General features: G+C 36.2%; 1 protein-coding gene across 7 annotated transcripts in view; it reads right to left on the reverse strand.

The window, feature by feature from the left end:
* The window catches only part of TOPBP1 (DNA topoisomerase II binding protein 1), a 61,738-nt gene that overhangs the window by 6,684 nt on the left and 32,944 nt on the right, over positions 1-22,110 (reverse strand). For 5 of the 7 annotated variants that reach the window (XM_038570917.1, XM_038570914.1, XM_038570915.1 and 2 more), the window contains 13 exons: positions 17,684-17,857; positions 17,484-17,593; positions 12,687-12,810; positions 11,987-12,133; positions 11,762-11,864; positions 10,451-10,643; positions 8,633-8,853; positions 7,418-7,584; positions 7,083-7,194; positions 3,626-3,789; positions 2,501-2,638; positions 730-819; positions 395-556 (listed from right to left, as the gene is read on the reverse strand). In XM_038570917.1, the coding sequence (XP_038426845.1) occupies positions 395-556; positions 730-819; positions 2,501-2,638; positions 3,626-3,789; positions 7,083-7,194; positions 7,418-7,584; positions 8,633-8,853; positions 10,451-10,643; positions 11,762-11,864; positions 11,987-12,133; positions 12,687-12,810; positions 17,484-17,593; positions 17,684-17,857 (1,905 nt within the window). The remainder of the gene's footprint in view (positions 1-394; positions 557-729; positions 820-2,500; positions 2,639-3,625; positions 3,790-7,082; positions 7,195-7,417; positions 7,585-8,632; positions 8,854-10,450; positions 10,644-11,761; positions 11,865-11,986; positions 12,134-12,686; positions 12,811-17,483; positions 17,594-17,683; positions 17,858-22,110) is intronic. The other 2 variants (XM_038570916.1, XM_038570918.1) reach the window with 2 other exon arrangements.

Here is a 22,110-nt window from a genome sequence, read left to right on the forward strand (position 1 = left end):
TTGAAATCCTTGGTAGTAAGGCATTATCATGTGTCATATCTTGCTGATTTCTGATGGCATTTCAGGTGCTCTGGTATCACAAAGATTTTTCTTTGCCCAAATAAAAACTTAGGCTAATTGTGAATAGCACTATTCCAACACTAAGAAAGGGCATTTTTAATGCTTTTAGGTAACCCAGATTTTTATACCTGCTCTATTTAACTCCAAGCTAAATGTTTACGTATGTGTTCATTATAAAAAAAATAGAATGAAACTGAAAGGGATTGCATACAGAATAGGAGGAGCCAAACATTCTACTAATAAACTAGTCAAAGGTTTTGTCGTGCAGTTACAACCCTATGCATATAAGTCTATCTCTGGTGATGAGGAGGTCAAGGACAAAAATCTTACACACCTGCATCAGATAATCAGCAATGTACTCTGTTTTCAAGCAGTACACATTTTGGGCAGCAGCTTCTGCTATATTAACTCCTGAGTCATCTGGTTTCAGTTTATTGAAGTCAGAAAAGAGATGTGTAGCTTCTTTAAATAAAGGTACAGAATGACCAGGTAGTACCTAAAGAACAAATAATAAGCATCACAATCTATCAGTGTCCCAAAGTAGTTCAAGTATAATCTGTACTTAAGGACTGTCATCTCACAAAGTAGAGAAAATCAAGAACTGATCACAGCAACCTTGGTCAAAAAAAAATTCACATAAAAAATTCTGTAAGTTGACTCAATACAAACCTTTGCTCCTCCTGACTGAAGAAGGCGTTTGAATCCTGCTTCTCGGGACTGGTCAACATGTAAGATAACCTTCCACCCACTAAATGCCCCCTACAAATGAAAAAATAATAAGTGTTGAAATTATTTGGGAAATAAATGCAAATAATACATCATTTTATCTGTAAATGTAGTTTTACGTCAACAAATAATCTTATAACCTTTACTTCTGCCACAGTGGTAATTGTCTCTGGTCAGAATACTCTGAAACACATAGCTATGGTGTTTGGCACACAGTAGGCTATCAATAAGTACTTGAAAAATGAAGGAAAATGTTTTGATGATTAATTAACATGAAAACAAAGCAACTTGGCTTTTATTTAGTCTTGTATTTTTTCCTTATAATTAATCCACGGTAGAACTTATTGTACAAGTTCTTAGATTAGATGAAGTCTCTATTATATTTCTCTTGAAAATGTTTGCAAATCAGAAATATTAAATATTTCACTAGGGAATAACTATCAACAAAAGCCAGTAGAATTACTCTAAAAGAAGGGAATTAAGGCTAACAAGGGCATGGGATACAGTAGAGAGCTCAGAATACAACACACAAGATTATTTAATTTGGGTTTCTAACTTTTGTGACCATAGACTCCTTTGACAGTCCAGTGAAACCTCTGGCCCTGTTTTCTCATTCTTTTAAAACAAAAGCTTTATTGAAATGTGATTTCTGTGCCATATGAACAATGTTTTAAAATATTAATTTTAACATAAACTATAAAAGATTACAAAAAACCATTTTATTGAAAACTGTCAAAATATTTGCAAATTTGTAACATAATAGATGCCCTTCTGTATTAATGAATTAAATCAAAAGACCTAGTGGTGACTGGAGCTATTACAATTTCAAAGTAGTTAAGACAGATGGTTAGCTACACTTCTGAGCATAATGCATAGTTGTCAAATCGCTGTTACATATGTGAAACTAATGTAATACTGTGCATCAACTATATTTCAATTAAAAAAAGATGATAAACATAAGCAGTATCTCGAAATACTTGCAACTATAATGCAAAAATGTCTCTCTTCTCTTGGGGTAAAATCACAAGTACTGTTAAATGTTGTGATTGGTTACCTAGACTTCTATAATGAAAAGAAATGCTTCCAATTGGAGGTTAGTAAAAATAAAGATGTATTCCAATGCTCCATCCAAAGTGTATAAACAGTGAATTTTATCTACAACTCCTTTGGGAGAGTCTGTGGACCCCATGTTAAGAAACCCTGAAGGTAGATGCTGAAGGGTCTTTGGAAGAAATATAGCATGGGTCACATTTTAAAATTATTTTTACCATTCCTTTTTACTTTTTTAAAAAAGATTTATGTATTTGAGAGTGTGCATTCATGCATACGTGGTGAGGGGAGTGGCAGAGGGAGAGAGAGAATCTCTAGCAGACTCCTGGCTAAGCGAGGAGTCTGATACAGGGCTGGATCTCACCACTCTGAGATCATGACCTGAGCTGAAATCAAGAGCTGGATGCCTAACTGAGTGAGCCACCCAGGTATCCCATATACACATATTTTTAAAAGAGACATCAACATTATATATACCTTCCTCTTGATCATAATTAAAGGAATTAGGAATTAACATTAGCCCTATTTAGAATGCTCAAACTAAGTATATCAACCAAGGCATAAAAGACAACTATATTTTGTTAATAAGCACATTCTCTTAAAATTAAAATCTGTTAATAATCATCAAACTGAATGCCGTTCATATCACCACATTTGTCAATACCTCAACAATGCCTGATTCTTGTCTTTGCTGGATTTTTTTCCTCCATCTCATTGCTGCAAGTGCTAGTCTTCGTTGCTGTACATTGATTCCAGTCAAAACATCAAGTATGGAACTACTTCCCCATTCATAGTCTTCTTCCTAGACAATTAGTACAATAAACTTCAGAGTAGTCCTACAGTATGTCCTCAAGAAGTCCATGATCTCATAAGAGTTAAAAGCTATACATTCAATTGTTATAAATACAGAGCACTAAATATCAGTTTATGAGCACAGAGGAAGAATATGTACTTTAATTCATAGAAGGGTCATGTATATATATATATTTTTAACGATTTTATTTATTTGAGAGAGAGAGACAGCGAGCGTGAGCACACACAAACAGGGGGAGTGGTAGGGAGAGGGAGCAGCAGACTCCCTGCCACCTCAAAGGCAGATGCTCAACCAACTAAGCCACCCAGGCACCCTAAGTATATCTGGCTTTTAATTAGAAATCAGAAAAATACCGCTACATTTCTAAGAAATATAGTAACTACACCTTAGTAATTAGTAATATACAGATTACTAGGCTTCATCTATTATAAGATGAACTTCATAGAAGGACATGTTCTCAGTGGAGGTATGTGTTAATAGCTTGACTACCTGTCCATAGAAATCAGATCCCTAAGGGATATTGATTGAAAACTTCAAAAATTGCATGACAGATATTACTGTGATGGTTAGTTAGGAGCCAAAATATTTCAGACAACTTAATATTTAAGGGGCTGGCAGTAAAGATAAAGCTTATGATGAGATAATCTTCACATTTTCTAATGTTATTCCAAAGAGAAAAAAACTAAGTCCACATTCAAATTAAACAAAACTGATATAACTAAGAATCTGGGTCTGTAATCTCTTAAAAAAATTTTTTTTTTACTTTGTTAATGTGGACCTTATAAAATCGGTATAATCTAACTAGACATATTTGGTTATTTCCATTATATGAATGATTATATGGATACTGGAATCAATTATTAAGACTTACAGACTCCCCGCTGAGGCTCGATTCCCAGGACCCTGACTGAGATCATGACCTGAGGCAGATGCTTTTAAAGAAAAATGATTCTTCATATTAATTTGAATACACACCAGCACGAAGTGCCCAGCAGTCCGGCATGCTTCCAGGTAGGAGCGATGAAGTACCCACTTCCCAGCTGCCACTGAAGCTAAATACTTCTCGTTTCGAAGAGGATGTCCCACAACAATGTGTGTACAGTTGGGATCAAAGCATTGCTTCTCTATTACTAATCCACCTAAAGTAAAGAAAAATTGATACTTTATTGAAATTCTTAACTTCTTCCTAGAAAAAACGTCAACTCTACAAATTATTTATAAATAAAATGCACCAAATAAACCAAAAAACTTTGACAATTATTTTACTTCACATACATATATTTTTATAAAATAATATTTTTTAATGAAAAATTAAAATAGAAAGAAATAGTAAAATGAAACCCTACACACTGGCCACCTAGATTCCAAAATTACCAAAATTTTGCCATCCTTACTTCAGTCTACCCTCTTTTTGGCTTAACTATTTAATTAATTAATTTATTTTAAAGATTTTATTTATTCATGAGAGAGAGAGAGAGAGAGAGAGGCAGAGACACAGGCAGAGGTAGAAGCAGGCTCCATGCAGGGAGCCCAACGTGGGACTCAATCCCGGGTCTCCAGGATCACGCCCTGGGCCTAAGGCGGCGCTAAACCGCTGAGCCACCCAGGCTGCCCATTAACTATTTTAAAGTAAATTCCAGACATCATGTTACTCTACCCCTACCCATTCAGTATGCATCTCTGCAATACATGGTAATTTTCTTACACAGCCACAATGCCATTATCAGACCAAAATTAACAAAAATTCTTTGCTATTTCAATACTAAATCCTTATTCAAACTTTTCTGTTTGTCTGTACTTGGCTTGTTACAATTAAGATATTAAAAACAAAAAAAAACCAATATAAACAGAGTCCATTTACTACTGTTATAGCTTTTAAGTCTCAACTACTTTTGCAATTTCCAACCACTGAGTATTGGTAACCAGGGAGATGGAAGTCAAGAAACGGCTTCTAAAGAGTAAAAGCAGAAAATTTTTTGAGTGGAAATAAGGTCAATAGCTCAACAACACAGAAGCTAGGGAGGAAAACACACACCCTAGGGAAACATGAAGCAGCAGGCAGAAGCTGAACCCTCTTCTCACAGATGTATGATGTCCGATTTTGAGGAAAGAAGGCTTAAAAGCTTATGTAAAGCATGGCTTTTGACTGATCGATTTTTGATTTACACTTCAGAAGTTAACTTGATTATTGGTTAGGCAAAGTTGTATTAAAGACTTTGTAAGAATTCAACAAAACATCAGAGCTCTACTCATGCTTTACAGATAACTAATAAAGGAAGCAATATTGTTTGACCACATACTATATGCCAGGGATTGTGGAAAGTACTCAGGATTATTAACTAATTAATCTTCACAACTCTCTGAAGGTAGGTTACTATGATTATCTGCCATCTACCCATGATGACACAAGTACACAATAACTCACTCAGGATCAGAATGACAAAAAAGGGATCCCTGGGTGGCGCAGCGGTTTAGCGCCTGCCTTTGGCCCAGGGCGCGATCCTGGAGACCCAGGATCAAATCCCATGTCAGGCTCCCGGTGCATGGAGCCTGCTTCTCCCTCTGCCTGTGTCTCTGCCTCTCTCTCTCTCACTGTGTGCCTATCATAAATAAATAAAAATTAAAAAAAAAAAAAAAAAAAAAAGAATGACAAAAAAACAAGAAGGTGAAAATTCCATATTATATTGAGATCTAATTCTATTTAACAAATTTATTCGGTAACCCAGACAACATAATAGATTTACTTATGTAAATCAACTGGCCACAGTTGCTTCATTTATAAGATGAAGGGTCTCTTTGCATTCTGGTATCAAAAACTTCCCACTCAGACTCCATTCCAGTACAATCTGTCCTCATTTGCCTCTCTTCTAGACCATTCTCTTGCCAGAGTTTACAGAGATGGAATAAAATACAGGAGGACAGATGCTTGGAGCATCTTCTTCCATTCTGAGAGCTCCAGATAAAGCTTAACAATCTTGATTTATGGGGTGCCTGGGTGGCTCAGTCGGTTAAGTGTCTGCCCCTAGCTCAAGCTGTAATCCTGGGGTCCTGGAATTGAGCCCTGCATTGGGCTTTCTGCTCAGCAAGACATCTGCTTCTCCCCCTCCCTCTGTTCCTCCCCATTCCTCCGCTCATGCTTTCTCTTTCAAATAAATAAATATTAAAAAAAAATCTTGATTTAGAACTCCATCTCATTTGCTAGGTGACTGGGAAACAGTGTTCCACGTGAGTCCAGTTTCTAAGAAACATAGCGTCTCAACTCTGTATTTGACAGAAATCTTTTTTAAGATTTCTATCGGGGATCCCTGGGTGGCTCAGTGGTAGCGCCTGCCTTTGGCCCAGGGCATGATCCTGGAGTTCTAGGATTGAGTCCCACATCGGGCTCCCTGCATGGAGCCTGCTTCTCCCTCTGCCTCTGTCTCTGCCTCTCTCATGAATAAATAAAATCTAAATAAAACAAAACAAAACCCAAAAACATCTATCATAATTTACCACATTCTTAAAAGGACAGCACTAACATTTAATCTTTTCTTGATGACTCAGGGCTATTATTAAAAACAACCATTATTTCCTAATGTTTTCTCTGTATCAACCTGTCAGATTAAGTTCTCTTCCTATACTTTTCTTAATTCTGTAGAGTTGCTCTAATACAGTAACAGCTAGTCACATGTGGCTATCAAACACTTGCAGCATAGCCCAAATTGAGATGTGCTAAAAGTGCAAAATATGTATCAGATTTCAAAAACTACTTAGGAAAAAAAGTAAGATCTCACTGATATTTTATACTGATTACATGTTGAATATAATATTTTGTGTACAGCAGGTTAAATAAAATGTTTTATTAATTTTACTTGATTTTTTACTTTTTAAAATATGGCTACTGGGCAGCCCCGGTGGCACAGCGGTTTGGCGCCGCCTGCAGTCCAGGGTGTGATCCTGGAGACCTGGGATCAAGTCCTGCATCGGGCTCCCTGCATGGAGCCTGCTTCTCCCTCTGCCTATGTCTCTGCTTCTCTTTCTCTCTCTGTGTCTCTCATGAATAAATAAATAAATAAATCTTTAAAAAAACAATAAAATAAAATGTGACTACCACTAAGTTTAAAATTCTGTATGTGGCTCTCTTTCTATTGGATAGTCCTACTATAGAGCACCAGAATGACATCAGGTGGAGAGGTTGACAACAGTAGAATAAGAATGTTACATAAAAAGGAGCTCCTCTCCAGGTATTACCATACCTTCAACTTCATTAAAATACAGTTTTATTTTAAGTCTGTAATTTCAATGATTTATGGCCCCAAGACTAAGAGTGGCGTGCTCTACCTGAGTCAGGTGCCCCACCCATCTTTTTTCCTCTCAATTTGTAGATCTTAGAAATGCTACTATACTGCCTTCCAAATAAGGTTACATTTTTGACTTAAAAAAAAACTTGTACCTAGTTTTTCAATCAGATGACAATAATCAATACGTTCTTGAGGATTCAGAGACGACAACTGAAATATGTACTGTTTTTTCAAGTCTTCATGGGTTTCCTCTATTGTTATAATCTGAAATGGAAGAGTTTTATTTTAGAAAGAATTAACATTAAAAAGGTTATCAATCAGGTATATGGGCTTTTTAAAGTGACATTTTTAATCTTTTCTCAAATACAGAAATAATAACATGAAGAAATGCAGGTTTCAACGTTTGCGAACTCTTCATACTGACAGCAAATTTTTAATGCAGCATAATAGTAATATCAAAAAGGCAATCATAAAAGGATAAACTAACCTTTTCTCTAGGGTGTGGAGCCACAGGTGGGTTGGCTAGGGGGAAGGCAATACTGGGAGCTTGAGGTGTAGGGATCAGGTGGCTGTCTTTTACTGGTGTTTCCAGTTCTTCAGAGGTCGGGTGTTTTGGGGCTTCAGTCACACACACGTTTCCGGGATCACAGACTGCTGAGGGCAATAAAATGCTGCAGTGTGATGTTATCCAAATACGACTAAGAACAAATTCGGGCAAATATTCTCATCTGTCTTAACCAAGATGAAATTAAACACAAATTCTGGAATGTAAAAAGTACATGCAAAAGAAGTAGCCTATTTCTAGAGCTTTTAAATAAATGTAATTAATTAGCTTTTTATTTTTTATTTTTATTTTTTTTTAAAGATTTTATTTATTTATTCATTAGAATACACAGAGAGGAGAGAGAGAGAGAGAGAGGCAGAGACACAGGCAGAGGAAGAAGCAGGCTCCATGAAGAGAGCCCGACGTGGGACTCGATCCTGAGTCTCCAGGATCACGCCCTGGGCTGAAGGCGGCGCTAAACCGCTGAGCCACCCGAACTGCCCTTAATTAGCTTTTTAAAAGGCAAATAGTGTTATCTGTGGGCTTCTGCCAACCCTTTCTTTAAATACTAAGGTTTCAACAGTAAAATGTAACCCAAACTTATAAAATGAAAGCAGTGCTCTACTTGAAGAAAATCTAGCTAGTGCAGATGCATGCTCAAGTGATACGAGAAAATGGGGAAAAAGATGACCAAAGATGAAAGACAGGAATCATTTTGTCTTCAAGGTAAAGCCCAAGGGAAAAAACTAGGAGAATTTAGAAAGGAACACCTACAAATCCAAGGAACAAATCTAGGTACCTGCTGGGTGGAATTTAGAAGGCTTAGTGAAAATAAGAGGACTGAGAAAAAGACAAACATTAAGGATACAAATGTACAAAGGAATGAGAGAAAGAACAATAGTGAAAACTATGTCTGGAAAAAACTGTCCAATCCTCAATTTCCATATTTAAGAGCCAAAAATATTCTTCAATTTTACTGATACAGAGTTGCCTCAATTTATAATTATTTCTCTGACTCTTACATTAAACTCAAATCAGAAATATCTAGTAAGTTTTTTGTTTACATGTGTTAAATTCAGAGAACCCCAAGTGCTTATCTAGTTTTAAGAAGTCAACATACACTTAATGCAAACAAATGTATAGATTTCTTCTCATTACCCTGTTCAGCAATTTCTGGATCATGTAAAGGCTCCTGGAAAGGAGAATCCTCCAATTTTTTAATGTCAACCTGAAGCTCAGAATACTGTGTGGGACAACTAGGCCACTGCAGATTGCTGGCAAGCCTTGCTCTCTCTTCCCTGGCTGTCGGGTCATCCCAAATGATCTGTTCATTCTGGGAGGGCTCTGTGTTGATATCAGGTACCGTTTGACGAGACTGCCTAAAGAATACAAGTGACAATTTTAATAAAAATATAGCTATAACAAAATCTACACTCATAAATTTGTAAATTAGACTGCAAATTTGAGGCTCACCTTTATATACCCACTATCTAGCAGAGTAAGCACCTCAAAGTATTGAATAAATGAACTGTGGGGACATTTTTTCTTTTTAAAATATTTCTTCCAGAAACTTACAAAAATGCTTTAGTTAGAAAAGAAAACATCTATTTTAACTAAACGTCCATATATTTAAAACTTCAAAAGGGAAAGTTTACTGTCAGGAAATTGTTTTAAAATTCTAAAATGATTGCTACATTTAAAAATAGAATTTCTCTTAATTATATAGGCTTAGGGAAACATGGTAATGTTTAGAAAACTAGTTACTTTGCTTACCAGTGGTTGTATTTTTATCACTTGAAATAATAAGAACTGTAATTACACAGGAAGGGTACTATAAAAACTGCTTTAAAAGAAAGTCCCTTTGGCTCTTGGTAACCAAACCTCTCAGAGTCTAAGATCAGCTATATTCCGAACTAGAATAAAGTGTGTTTTGTGTCATAATTGTACCAATTCCACTAGAAAGTAAATATAATACCAACAATTTTCCTTCTATGTATAAATATATAAAAGGAATCTTAGCAAAAATAATTTATGAAAGCTGATGGTATCCCAGAGTTCATTCGCCTCATTCTTTTATTCTGAATGTATTTATCTACTCTGACTTGGCACAAAATTTAGGCTCTCTGTAATGACAAAACATGACCTAAAGTATATTAAAAAAAAAAAAAAAAAAGCCACTTTCACTCAGTATGCAGATACAGAATTGGCCTCATGAAATACATATGTAGCTTAAGATAGATACATAGTTCTAGCAATCAATTTAAGATACAAGTCCCCTAACGTTCATCATACAATTGGAGATTCTATCAGGAAAAAGATGAAGTTATGCTACTGAACTTAAGTCATATCACACTGAGAACTGTGATCAACATTTCCTAAAGGATAAATTTGTAAAAAGAAAATAAAATACATGTAGTTCTAATAAGAAATACCTTTAATTTAGAACTAATATTAATACTAACATGAAAGAACAGAGAGAATTGCCCATTGAATTCATTTTATTTATTTATTTATTTATTTTTTTCATTGAATTCATTTTAAATGAAGCAAACTGGATCTTAAAATCATTTCTTTTTCAGGGGAGTCAATAAAAAATATTAATCACACCACAATGAAGCAGTTGCTTAGTATGGAACAAACCTTTGTCTGCTTCTACCTCAAAGAAGAATTCTAGAACCGCTTGGAACAAGGGAGAAAAAGCTAGAAGTAGGGGAAGGGGGAAAAGCTAGCCAGTCAAAGGTTGCACAACCAATATAGTATCTATATACAACGTACATAAGTTTGGGCTAAATAAAAGCCCAGTAATATTACTCTTTTCCTCGTCCTGATATTCTAATCTGCTTTGCTGACAAAGAAAAGAGGGAGGGATGCAAAATTAGGCTTAACTCATGGAACTGAGCCAGCAGGAGCCTAAATGAGTTCCCTTCTCTCAAGTCCGCTGGTCACTTCCTTCTGCCATCAGTGACAAATACATACCTCAGTGCCTCCAGGACTCTACTTCGCCCACTGCGGGCAGAGCGAGTGCTATCAGGGGTTGAAGAAGCACTGTTACAACCACTTCTTGAAAGGGAAGCCCTTGGTCCCTGAGGTTTCACTATTGATGTTGCAGACATTATCTCTTGCAGCTGCTTTTGAAAATTCTCTCTCATCTCCAAAGTCTGTGTCAGAGCTTGAAACACAAATTATACCAATTAGATTTCTTTTTATCGTATCTCATTCACATTAACTATTTCATCTAGATTTGGATAGACATAAATTTATTAACGTGATATTTATTGAATTCTTACTACAGGCTACAGTAATGTACTAAGACTAGGAATACTGCAGAACATAAAGGCAGTCCTTACCAGGACAACTGTATGTGGGGGGGAAAAAAAAAAACAAGAAGCCCTTCCAAGACACACTGCTAAGACCTGGTAATTATCCCTGTTGTAGAGCTCTCTGCTTGCTTCTGACTCTCTCCTGTGTTATGTACCATACTCAGATGCATTACAGGAATTATTATATGTGATTTCCCCCTGTGGTCCCTGAAAACAGACCACAATGTATTTATCTTTTCTTATAGATCGAACACAAAAATAGGTATGAAATAAACACTTTTGGAATGAACTGAGTGGGACTAAATAGGTAAGTCATCGGGAAAGCTCCAGTAGGGTAAGATGAGTTAAGAAAACAGAAAATATTAATCCATTAAAAATAGGACATCTATAGATACAAAGTTACTCATTGCAGCACTCTTTGTTAATACTAAGAAATCAGAAATAGCCTGGACGCCCATAAAAGCGATGGGCTAAATTGCCATTCATGCAATTGTGAAAGATGATTCAAAATGAAGCACTGCTAAGAGTCACTCAAAACAGAGTCAAAGGACACTGAGGAAGTAGGGTGAATGTATCTCGTGTTTTAATTCTTCTAACACCATAAACTGTTACAATATATTATATATATACTAAAGCTTTTTGAAAGTTACTAAAAAGAACTGAACCAAAAACCAAATTTTTACAAAACTACCAACTCCACCTACCTTTAATAGAATAGGGCTGTATCTCACTAACTCTGTAAAATACCTAGTCCCACAGATTTCACAAGTTTGACACTTAATAAATCACTAAAGCTCTGCATATCATTACTTAATGATTGGCATGGAACTTCAATTCAATCCTCAAATATATGCTTTATAGTGAATGAAAAACAACTTTGTTTTTCCATGCAAAGGAAGCATTTCGTATGGAAGATATATATGTATAATTTTTTTTTTTTTTTTTTTTGCAATTTAAAATATTTTACCTCCTTTAGAGTCATTCCTTCCATCTCCATTTGATGTTGCGGATTCTTTATTACTGGTGGTCATATTGTCTATATCGTTTTCTTCTCCAGGCAAATGATCTGGCTATTCAAGGAGAAAAGTTACAATTTCTTAAACCAAGTCACTGCATAAGTTCCATAGCACTGTATGATATGATTATCCATTCAGGTTAAGGAGACGGTAAATGTGTTATCCGTATCATCTACCTCATCATCCTTTGTCGTTGAATCAGCTGAGAGCAGTCGACTATTAGAGATTCTGCCATCTTGCACTGTACTGATATCCAAGCTCATTTTGGGATTATAAGTATGTGGATAAAGAGATTCAGGAAGATGTTTATACTCTTGGGCACACTGCAATATAATGGCATGCTTTAAAACAGGACTGAAAAACCTCTTAGTGAATAAATTACATTAAGTAGAATAAGGACAACAAACAAATATATTATGTCCTAAGATGGCAAAATTTTGCAGAATTAAAGTTCTGAAAAGTAGGTGACACTGAAATGTCCATCATACAAGTGACAAAATTGTTCTCACTTTTTAATGTTATGTACACTGAAGAGTAAGATCTCACTCCTATGCTTTTGTCAAGGTATCATTCATACTCCTGGGAATACTTAGAAAAGTTCTAAACTGCATTAGCATGCTAAATTAATTCTCCTTAAATTATCATAACATTACCCTTCACATCATTTTTAATTAGTGAAAAGAATCAGAGAGAAATTAAAAGACTTGTTAAGTACTTAGGGACTGAGCTAAGTTTTTAATGCCAAAGACATGAAATGTGCACTGTTAACTAAGGTTATCGAACTTGTTTACATACATGGAAACTGGCTTGTGTCTTGAAATAGTGTTTGTATTCATTTTCATTTAATAGATAGGGAAGGAAAAAAGTACTGCTTACTTCTAAAAGCCAGTGCTCTGAAACAATGTGTACTCCTCTTTCTTTTACAGATTTATACTCTCGGTTAGTGTCATTTGGTCGGCCTTGATAAATGAAATGAGTCACGGTTTCATCAAAACTCCATCTGAAACAAATTTTAAAAAACACGTAACTAAGAGAAATACCTGAGTTGAAGGTGATCATTACTCTCTATCAATAGAATATATTCACCTTCAAAAACATTCACAATCTAGAGTAAACATGGACATTAAATGACAGGCTCCATTTTTTGGGGGGGGGGGTGTCGTCAAATTTTACACATATATCTCTAGGTATGTAAGTGCAGAAAGATATCTGGAAAGGTATTCTTTTTTTTTTTTTTTAATTTATTCATTCAGAGAGAGCGAGAGAGAGGCAGAGACACAGGCAGAGGGAGAAGCAGGCTCCACGCAGGAAGCCCAATGCGGGACTCGATCCCAGGTCTCCAGGATCACACCCCGGGCTGCAGGTGGCGCTAAACTGCTGCGCCACCAGGGCTACCCTGGAAAGGTATTCTTTAAAAATATTATTTCCTTCTTTATACTTTTCTGAATTGTTTAAATTTTCTTTTTTACAATGAGTATCACTTTATAGTAACATTATTTTCAAATAATAAAACAGGCAAAGTATCCAATCTGTCCTCTGGTTATTGGCAGTCACTAATCATTGTACATTTGCTCTATGCCATAATAAATTATGTACTTTACACAACATCTCACCTACTCCTCTCAACAATCCTAACACACTGATATTATATCCACTTTACTGATAAGGAAACTGAAGGTTAAGTAACACATTTAAGGCCTTTCAGTAAGTGGTAGGGCCAGTTTTTACTTAAAAACCTACACAATTGGGATCCCTGGGTGGCGCAGTGGTTTGGCGCCTGCCTTTGGCCCAGGGCACGATCCTGGAGACCCGGGATCGAATCCCGCATCGGGCTCCCGTTGCATGGAGCCTGCTTCTCCCTCTGCCTGTGTGTCCGCCTCTCTCTCTCTCTCTCTGTGACTATCATAAATAAATAAATAAATAAATAAATAAATAAATAAATAAATAAATAAATAAATAAATAAATAATTTAAAAAAAAAAAACCCTACACAATTATATTATGCTACAATCTCTCAATTCTTCCCCTGTAATAGTTTTCTGACCTAGGAAAATAATCCAAAAATTATAAAATATATGCCATCCTTCAGAAAATCAAGTAAAAACAAAGAGAAAGTAAAAATTGTATTTCTGAATATAATCACCAAAATAAATAGAGGTTTCTCATTAAGGACACTGAACATACTTTCCACTTCCTAAATAAGAAATATATCCAAACTTTTTAAATAGCCAAGTTTAACAAATTAAGAAGGCACGCATATATCCTTCTAAATTATATTATAAACATCTCTATTTCCTATTCTATTGTCTGTTTCCTTAAAAATAATAGTAAAGAACATCTTGCCTAATTTAGTTGTTAAAGTCTTTCTAATAGTTTCTACTTCTGATGTTAGGGAAAACAATACAAACTTACATAAATTATAAAGATAATTTAAAAAATAGAGGAACATTTCTGCCCGATTCATCTTGCTTCACTCCTCACTGTGATGATATGGAAACTGAGTTTCAGTCCTCAGAGATCCTTCATAGACTGTCAACCTTCATAAATGGTTTAGATCAGGAATTAGCAAACTTTTTCTTCAAAGGCCAAATGATAAGTATTTTAGGCTTTTCAGGGCAGAAAGTTGTTATAGTTTCAACTGTAAAAAGTTACAACTACTCAATACTTGCCTTGTATGAAAGCAGCCATAGATAATATGGAAATGAAGAGGCAGAGCTCTGTTCCAATAAAACCTCACTTACAAAAACAGATGGTTAACCTGCCCACTCCCTAGTCTACAACAGTGCTTTCAGCAAAATTGTTAATTTACTTTACAAGCTACTTTGTAAATTTGTGGGAGTGATTTTGGTTGTTACAGTATATGTTTATAAGATGAGGAGGGCTATTAGCCTTAGTAAGGTCAAAGGATGCTAGAAATTCTGAGGAACAGTTTTACATACAATTATCCCGTATCTTACATGATTTTCTAATGTTCTGACACAAATTCAGAGGTAAAAAAAAAGTCTCTTTATAAAATTAGAGGAGTCTAGAAGCCTGTTTTACCCTCAAACATAAGTGGGGTTTTTTTCAGTTTAAATATACACTAATATATTGAACATCCAACTACTAAGTAATTGATGGAAGACTAGACTTTGCTTAATTTGTAACTTTGCTAAATTGTGAACAACTCTTGGTAATGCTGCTCATGGTATCTAGGTCTCTTTATCTGTTTCAGCCTTGTGGCTGCAGCATTTTAAGTGATTTTACATACATATGCAAACATATGAATACACCGTTTTCTTCCAGTGTCATCAGGCACAGGCATCTGCACACTAAACATATACTCTATGATTACGAGCCTTCTGATGATTTTCATTTTTTAAAATTATAAAAATAGTTAAGTTATGAGGTGGCTCAGCTGGTAAAGTGTCTGACTCTTGATCTCAGCTTAGGTCTTGATCTCAGGGTGGTGAGTTCAAGCCCTGCATTGGGTTACACACTAGGCATGGCGCCTACTTAAAAAAAAAAAAAAAAAAAAGTAGTTGTTATATTTGTGAAATCCTTTTAGAAGAGGTAATGCTATGACATGCTGAGGAGATCTGGTCTCAATGTTTAACTGTGAGAAGTGGGGGGGCAGTGTCAGATGATCTCTTCAGGATGTTCTGGTTCTAGCTTATGGATGGGAACAAGTGGGACAGTTTCATTTGAGGACAGACTGCCCTATGAACATATGAATATTGTAACCTGCACATATTAAAGTGTTCTTCCCTCCATGTATCACCAAGCCTGAGAAATCCCTTTCAGGAATAGATTTTTTCCCCCTAAAGATTGATTGATCTATCTATCTATCTATCTATCTATCTATCTATCTATCTATCTATCATCTATCTATCTATTTATTTAGAGTAGCATGAGTGCGAGAGTTGGGGGGTGGACAGAGAGAAGTCTCAAGCAGACTCCTTGCTGAGTGCAGAGCCCGACATAGGGTCCAATCTCATGACCCTGAGCCAAAACCAAGAGTTAGATGCTTAACTGACTGCACCACCCAGGCACCCCAAGGAACTGACTGAATGCAAACTTTTAATCAGTTAAAATCTTATTCAGGAATTTCAGATTCTATTTTTCACACCAAGAAGATGGGAATTTTAAGTCTTGTTAAAATTCAAGTCCTAGAGGTTCCTTTTATGCCTTTTTTTTTTTTTTTAACATTTTATTATTTATTCATGAGAGACACAGAGAGAGGCAGAGACACAGGCAGAGGGAGGGAGAAGCAGGCTCCACGCAGGGAGCCTGATGTGGGACTTGATTCCAGGACTCCAGGATCACGCCCTGGGCCGAAGGCAGGCTCTAAACCACTGAGCCACCCAGGGATCCCCTCCTTTTACGTCTTACATCAAGTTCACATCCAAAAACAATCAACAATAAAGCATTCAATTTTGACAAAAGTATATATTCTCATCAAAGGACTCCTGTGGGAATGAAACAAGATAAAGCTTGGTTCATACTAAGAGCCAGAAAGTGGTAAAAGGTAAGAGGAGTATAATAATACATAATCATATAGTAGTTATTATATAATAATATATATAAAACAGGTAATACAAATATTAGTCTAAACAAGTAAAAAGATTTTCTTTTTTTTTTTTTTTTTTTTTTTAAATTTTTATTTATTTACTTATGATAGTCACAGAGAGAGAGAGAGGCAGAGACACAGGCAGAGGGAGAAGCAGGCTCCATGCATCGGGAGCCTGATATGGGATTCGATCCCGGGTCTCCAGGATCGCGCCCTGGGCCAAAGGCAGGCGCCAAACCGCTGCGCCACCCAGGGATCCCGTAAAAAGATTTTCTACAACAGATACATTAAACACATTAAGATACTTATAACTATTCCAGATACATTTTATTTTTATATTCTCCTGATCTAATTTATCAAATAGAATGCTAACCAAAATAAGACTTACCAAAGGGGAAGATAAAGCCAAACATACTTCTCAAACTGTTACTTGTAGAACCAATCATTATGCTAATCTACAAATAGCTGAATACAAATGATCAAGGAAGCTAGCACTGCAGAGTATGATTGATTCAGGATTGGCTGGCATGGGTAAGGCTCCTTCAATCCCTGGCACATATGACATCTATGCTAGAGGCCTGTCTCTAGCTTGGCAGTCAGGTGGAGGGCAGATCTGATCATCTATGTCTCCAAAGTAGTGAAAATGAATAGAAATTAAACCATCCTACAAAAAGACCACTGGAATACAGGAAGGCTGCAGTTCTCTAGTACTGCTCACAAAAGGACTCTACTCTGAAAGTCACTAAGGTACAAATATGCTTAATTTCATACCTCATATGAGTGACTGTCCTAGGACTCTTATTCAATGTATTTCGTCAGGATTCTTCTAGACTGTACTTATTAAATTCACAGAACCCAAGTTTCTAGAATAGTGAGTGGCACAAAATAGGTTTTCAAATATTGGTTGTATATATCTTAAAGAATATATATATATCAACATGAATTGATACAGGAGAGGGCATTTTTCAAGGATGTAGAGTAAATGAAAAATCAACTGGAGATACTGTAGACAATGACACACTAAAAGGCAAAGTAAATGTTCCTTTGTGGATACTCACAATTAACTTTAGGTTTTCCTATACGTTTAGACAGTATCAGTACCAAACAGAAAGATGGGCCAACTACCTGTAATCTGCTCCTAAAGAGGCTGCGATCCCATTCAGTTCACTCTGCTTCTTACTGAGTTTCTTACTCACACATACCACTACCTTATGAAGTGGCTTTGGAGCTTCATCCTGTCCATGGAGAATAAAAGAAACAGATCAACTCTTATTGTCAGAAATATTTTACCTACAACTTGCTTTTAATAAGTGATCTAATTCTACCTTCTCTGATTGGGCATCCTTCAGCCGAGGGCTGGCAGAAAGAGCAACAGCATTTCGAGAGCTATTTGCTAAAGCAAGTTTCAAGTTTCTGACAATGACTTCTGAAAGTGGTGTACTCAGTTTCCTTTTCTGCTGGCTGGGACCTCCTGGAGTTTCCAAGGCTGCAAGTGCATCCTATATGTATGGCAGGGGAGACAGAAAGGGGGGGAAAGAAAAGTAGAAGAGGAGGAAATGACAGAAGAGAAGGGAGAGAAGGGAAAAGGAAGGTCAAGAGTACATGGAAAGAGAAAAAAGGAGAGAGAGAAGAGACATAATTTTCAAAACTAATTGGATTACAGCTTTAGTCTCCTCCAAACAATAAAAGAAATGAAATATTATCTGTATCTAAACATAATAAAAAAATTTCATACTGTCCGGCAAATGGGTTCAAAGAAACTAGCACACTTATATTTTCAGCTCTGCTCATCATATTTGGCTGAATCTTAGAGTGGGAGGTACAGTTAAAATGAAGAACATCAAAAAGCAAAATGAACAAAGAGTACTAAACACAGATGGAAACAATCAGGGATGGCTTATAAGCAAGATCTGAACTGTAAGGTTAATCAGTCAGACAGATCTGAGAATTGTGAAAAACCTGAAAAGCACAAGATATATTCCTGTTCCCGAGCCACTCACAGCTCCCTCATGAGAAGGGGCCACCACTATCCAGGCCACTGCTGCTCATTCTCTTTTCAATCTGTATTAACAGTATTCCATACACACAGCTGACTGTATTTACCACTGTTCAACTGATGAATATTTAGATTAATCTTTTGCCAGTATAATGCAACAGACCACCACCATTGTACACACACCATTTTGCACATGTAAGAGTAAACGGAAACATTTAAGCAAAATCTATGTAACAGTGTTGGCATTCTCATGAGCAAAGCAGTAGTATTTTTCAACATGCTTGACGGCACAGTGGGTAATCAGATTTTTCTTTTTTGCCTGATAGGTTAATTTCCCACCCTTTAATACTAAATGAGATTAAACATCTTTATGCATATATAACATTTCTATTTAATTTTTTGTGACAGTTATGTCTTCCTATTTTTTGCCATTTTTCCCATTGGTTTCTCTCTTTTTTTTATTCACTGAATATATTTGTATGAATTTATATGTACACATATCCACTGAGATATATACACATTTGTTCCAAATTTGTCATTTGTCAAGTTTTTGCCAGGGAGAATTTTTAAAGACTTTTATAACGCACATTTATAAAATCTGCAATTGAATGTGGAGAATTTTTTTAATGCTGTCAGATTCATATGACTCTCTTATTTCTTTTAGGGTGTATGTTACAGGTAGAAAGGTCTTTCTAATGGTGGGATTATTGAAAAACTAACTCACGGCCTGTTGTGTAATTTTTATGCCTTCACTTTTTGTATTGAAATAAATATCCCCTGAAATGTATTCTGATGTAAAGGGTGAGTTTTCATCCCAACTGTTTCCTCAGATGGTTACCCAGTTGCCTGGTTTGAATGCCACCTTCATCATATAATACATTCTCCTATGTATGGAGTGTATGAATTTGAGTGCTCATTTGATGACACACTGACGGCTTCAATGACTGCAACTTCACATGATGTTTGAATAACTAGTAGGGCTAGTGCCTATCATCAATCATTCTTTTCATATTTTTAATACTATTTTTGGGGCACCTGGGTGGTTCAGCAGTTGAGCGTCTGGCTTTGGCTCAAGTCATGATCCTGGGATCCTGAGATGGGAGTCCTGCCTTCCCCTCAGGAAGCCTGCTTCTCCCTCTGCCTGTGTCTCTGCCTCTCTCTCTGTGTTTCTCATGAATAAATAAATAATATCTTAAAAAAAAAAAAAAACTTTTTGCTTGCATTTTTAGTAGGATCTACATTACCTTTATAGATCCTTATGATGTTTAATCTTTTTTGTGAGGACATGGTAAGGCTTTCTATTTGCTAATTTTTTTTAAACATTTCTATACAGCATTTAAAAAGATTCTTCAAACAAAAAAGAAATCAGAACCTCCCATACCACATCTACCTGCCTTCTGCACCTGTGCCATTGTTAACACTGCTTTCCCTCCAGTTAAGCACTAGATCCCACCCTTACTCACCAATTCAAGGGATGTGGCTTCAGCAATTCTCCCCTCTTGTCTGCATCATCAACTGAATCTCTACTAGACTGGCCACAATGGTATATAATTAATTTTTTCTATTTTGAAACAAAACAACCTTCTTTTGACTCTTCTATGGCAATGACTCCATTTCTTGGTTCCCCTTTACAGGTAAGATTCCTCAAATGCATTGTTGTTTTTTTTTTAAAGATTTATTTATTTATTCATTCAGAGAGAGCGAGAGAGAGAGAGGCAGAGACACAGGCAGAGGGAGAAGTAGGCTCCATGCAGGAAGCCCGACGTGGGACTTAATCCCGGGTCTCCAGGATCACACCCTGGGCTGCAGGCGGTGCTAAACCACTGTGCCACGGGGGCTGCCCCTCAAAAGCATTGTTTATATTCAATGTCTATAAACTTCTCACATTCCCTTTTGAGTCTACACTGCTTTCCATTTCCACCATGTCCTCAAAACCCTTTCTGTTAAGATCACCAACAACCTACCATAATGCTAAATCCAGTGGTCAATTTTCTGTCCTCACCTTTCTTGACTTTCAGCAGCATGTGACACAGTTAACTATTCCTTCCTCAAATACTTTCTTATGTGGCTTCTAAGAATGTCTAAGGCTTTCTCTTCCCTCATGGGTGGTTCCTTCTCAGTCTCTCCTGCTGGTTCCTCCTCTAAATGTGAACCCCTCAGAGTGTTCCTTGGACATTTTTTCTACTGCCCTCTTGGCATCTATTCCCATATGGCTTTAAATATCACCTACAAACTCTAATCCCCAAATTTCTTTCTCTAGCCCAAATCATTGCCCAAACTTCAAGTTATATACGTAACTGTCTATTTGACAACGGTACTTGGATATCTATGTACCCAAAATACAAACTCTTGCTCTGAGGTATTGATCCCAACCCGTTCCATTCAACTCAGTTGATTGGCAGCTCCATTCTTCTCATCTCTCAGACCAAAAATTTGGAGAAGGATCTAAATTCCAAACATTTAAACAACTGCCATGTATCAGGGAAAAATGATGGAGAATAATCAATATCTAAGCATATTTTTGTAAAATTAGACTTTAAAGATAAAAGAAAACTCCACATGGTCCTCAGGCCAAAAAAAAAAAAAAAAAGATGAAATATCATAAAAAAACAACATAGTTAGATTGGCATCAGAATTTTCAAAAATATACACAAAGAAAGGCAGCAGTGGAGTAGCATTTTTAGGAAACTCAAGGGGAAAAAAAAAAGCAAACTGAGAACAGTATATCCATGCAATCTGTCAAAGAATCACGGCCGTGGTAAAGGCTTTGAATGTGCTGAACTCAGGAAATATTGTACACGTGTCTTTCCCGAGTATTCTAGAGGATGCCTTTATCCTACCAACAGATGACAGTGAAATTTCACAAAAGACAAGAACTGAGCATTTCACATATTTGACCTTAGAGTTAAGACTAAAACAAGGGTGGGGTGCCTAGGTGGCTCAGTTAGTTAAGCATCTGCCTTTGGCTCAGGTCATGATCCCAGGGTCCTGGAATAGGGTCCCATATTGGGCTCTCTACTTCACCCTCTCCCTCTCCCATTCCTTGTGTGCTCTCTGTTAAATAAATAAAATCTTTAAACAAACAATAAAAAAAAAAAGTTTTAAAAAAAGAGACTAAAACAAGGGTGAGGTCCATGGGTTTAAAGTATATATAAACACTATTTTCTGACAAAGTAGATAAATTAATTAAAAAGAGTGGAAGAGAGAAAATGGAGAAACAGAGTAAGACCACTGACTGCAACAGAAGCAATAATAAGTAGGGGTCAAAACATAATTTACAATTGACAAAAAGTTAAGAAGGGGGTTAAGGACACCCTAAGAATAAAACTAACAAACCCTTCCCTAAATATGAAAAAGGAAAAAACCCTCCCAAACAGAGGACACAATATGTGAAGAAACATGTAACATACATGCATGTGTAATTACAACATACGACAGAATTGAGACCACATATAAATCGTATTAAATGTGAATGGGCTTAAGTCACCTCGTTGAAAGAAAAAGCTCTTTAGAATGACTCATAAAGTAAAACTCAATTCTACATTTAAAATACAGCAATCCCAAAAGGCTAAAATAAGATAATGAACAGAGTTATAAGGCAAATAAAAGTCATAAGATAGAAGAGATTGAAATCCTGATACTTAAAGTTGACTACAAGCCAAGAAGTATTAAATGAGATGAAGGACACATTTCAAGTAACATTAATAGTTATGAGTATCTATGCACTAATATAGCAATCACCCACCTAAAACAAAA

This window comes from Canis lupus, chromosome 23 (assembly GCF_011100685.1).
Source record: "Canis lupus familiaris isolate Mischka breed German Shepherd chromosome 23, alternate assembly UU_Cfam_GSD_1.0, whole genome shotgun sequence".
NCBI lineage: Eukaryota > Metazoa > Chordata > Mammalia > Carnivora > Canidae > Canis > Canis lupus.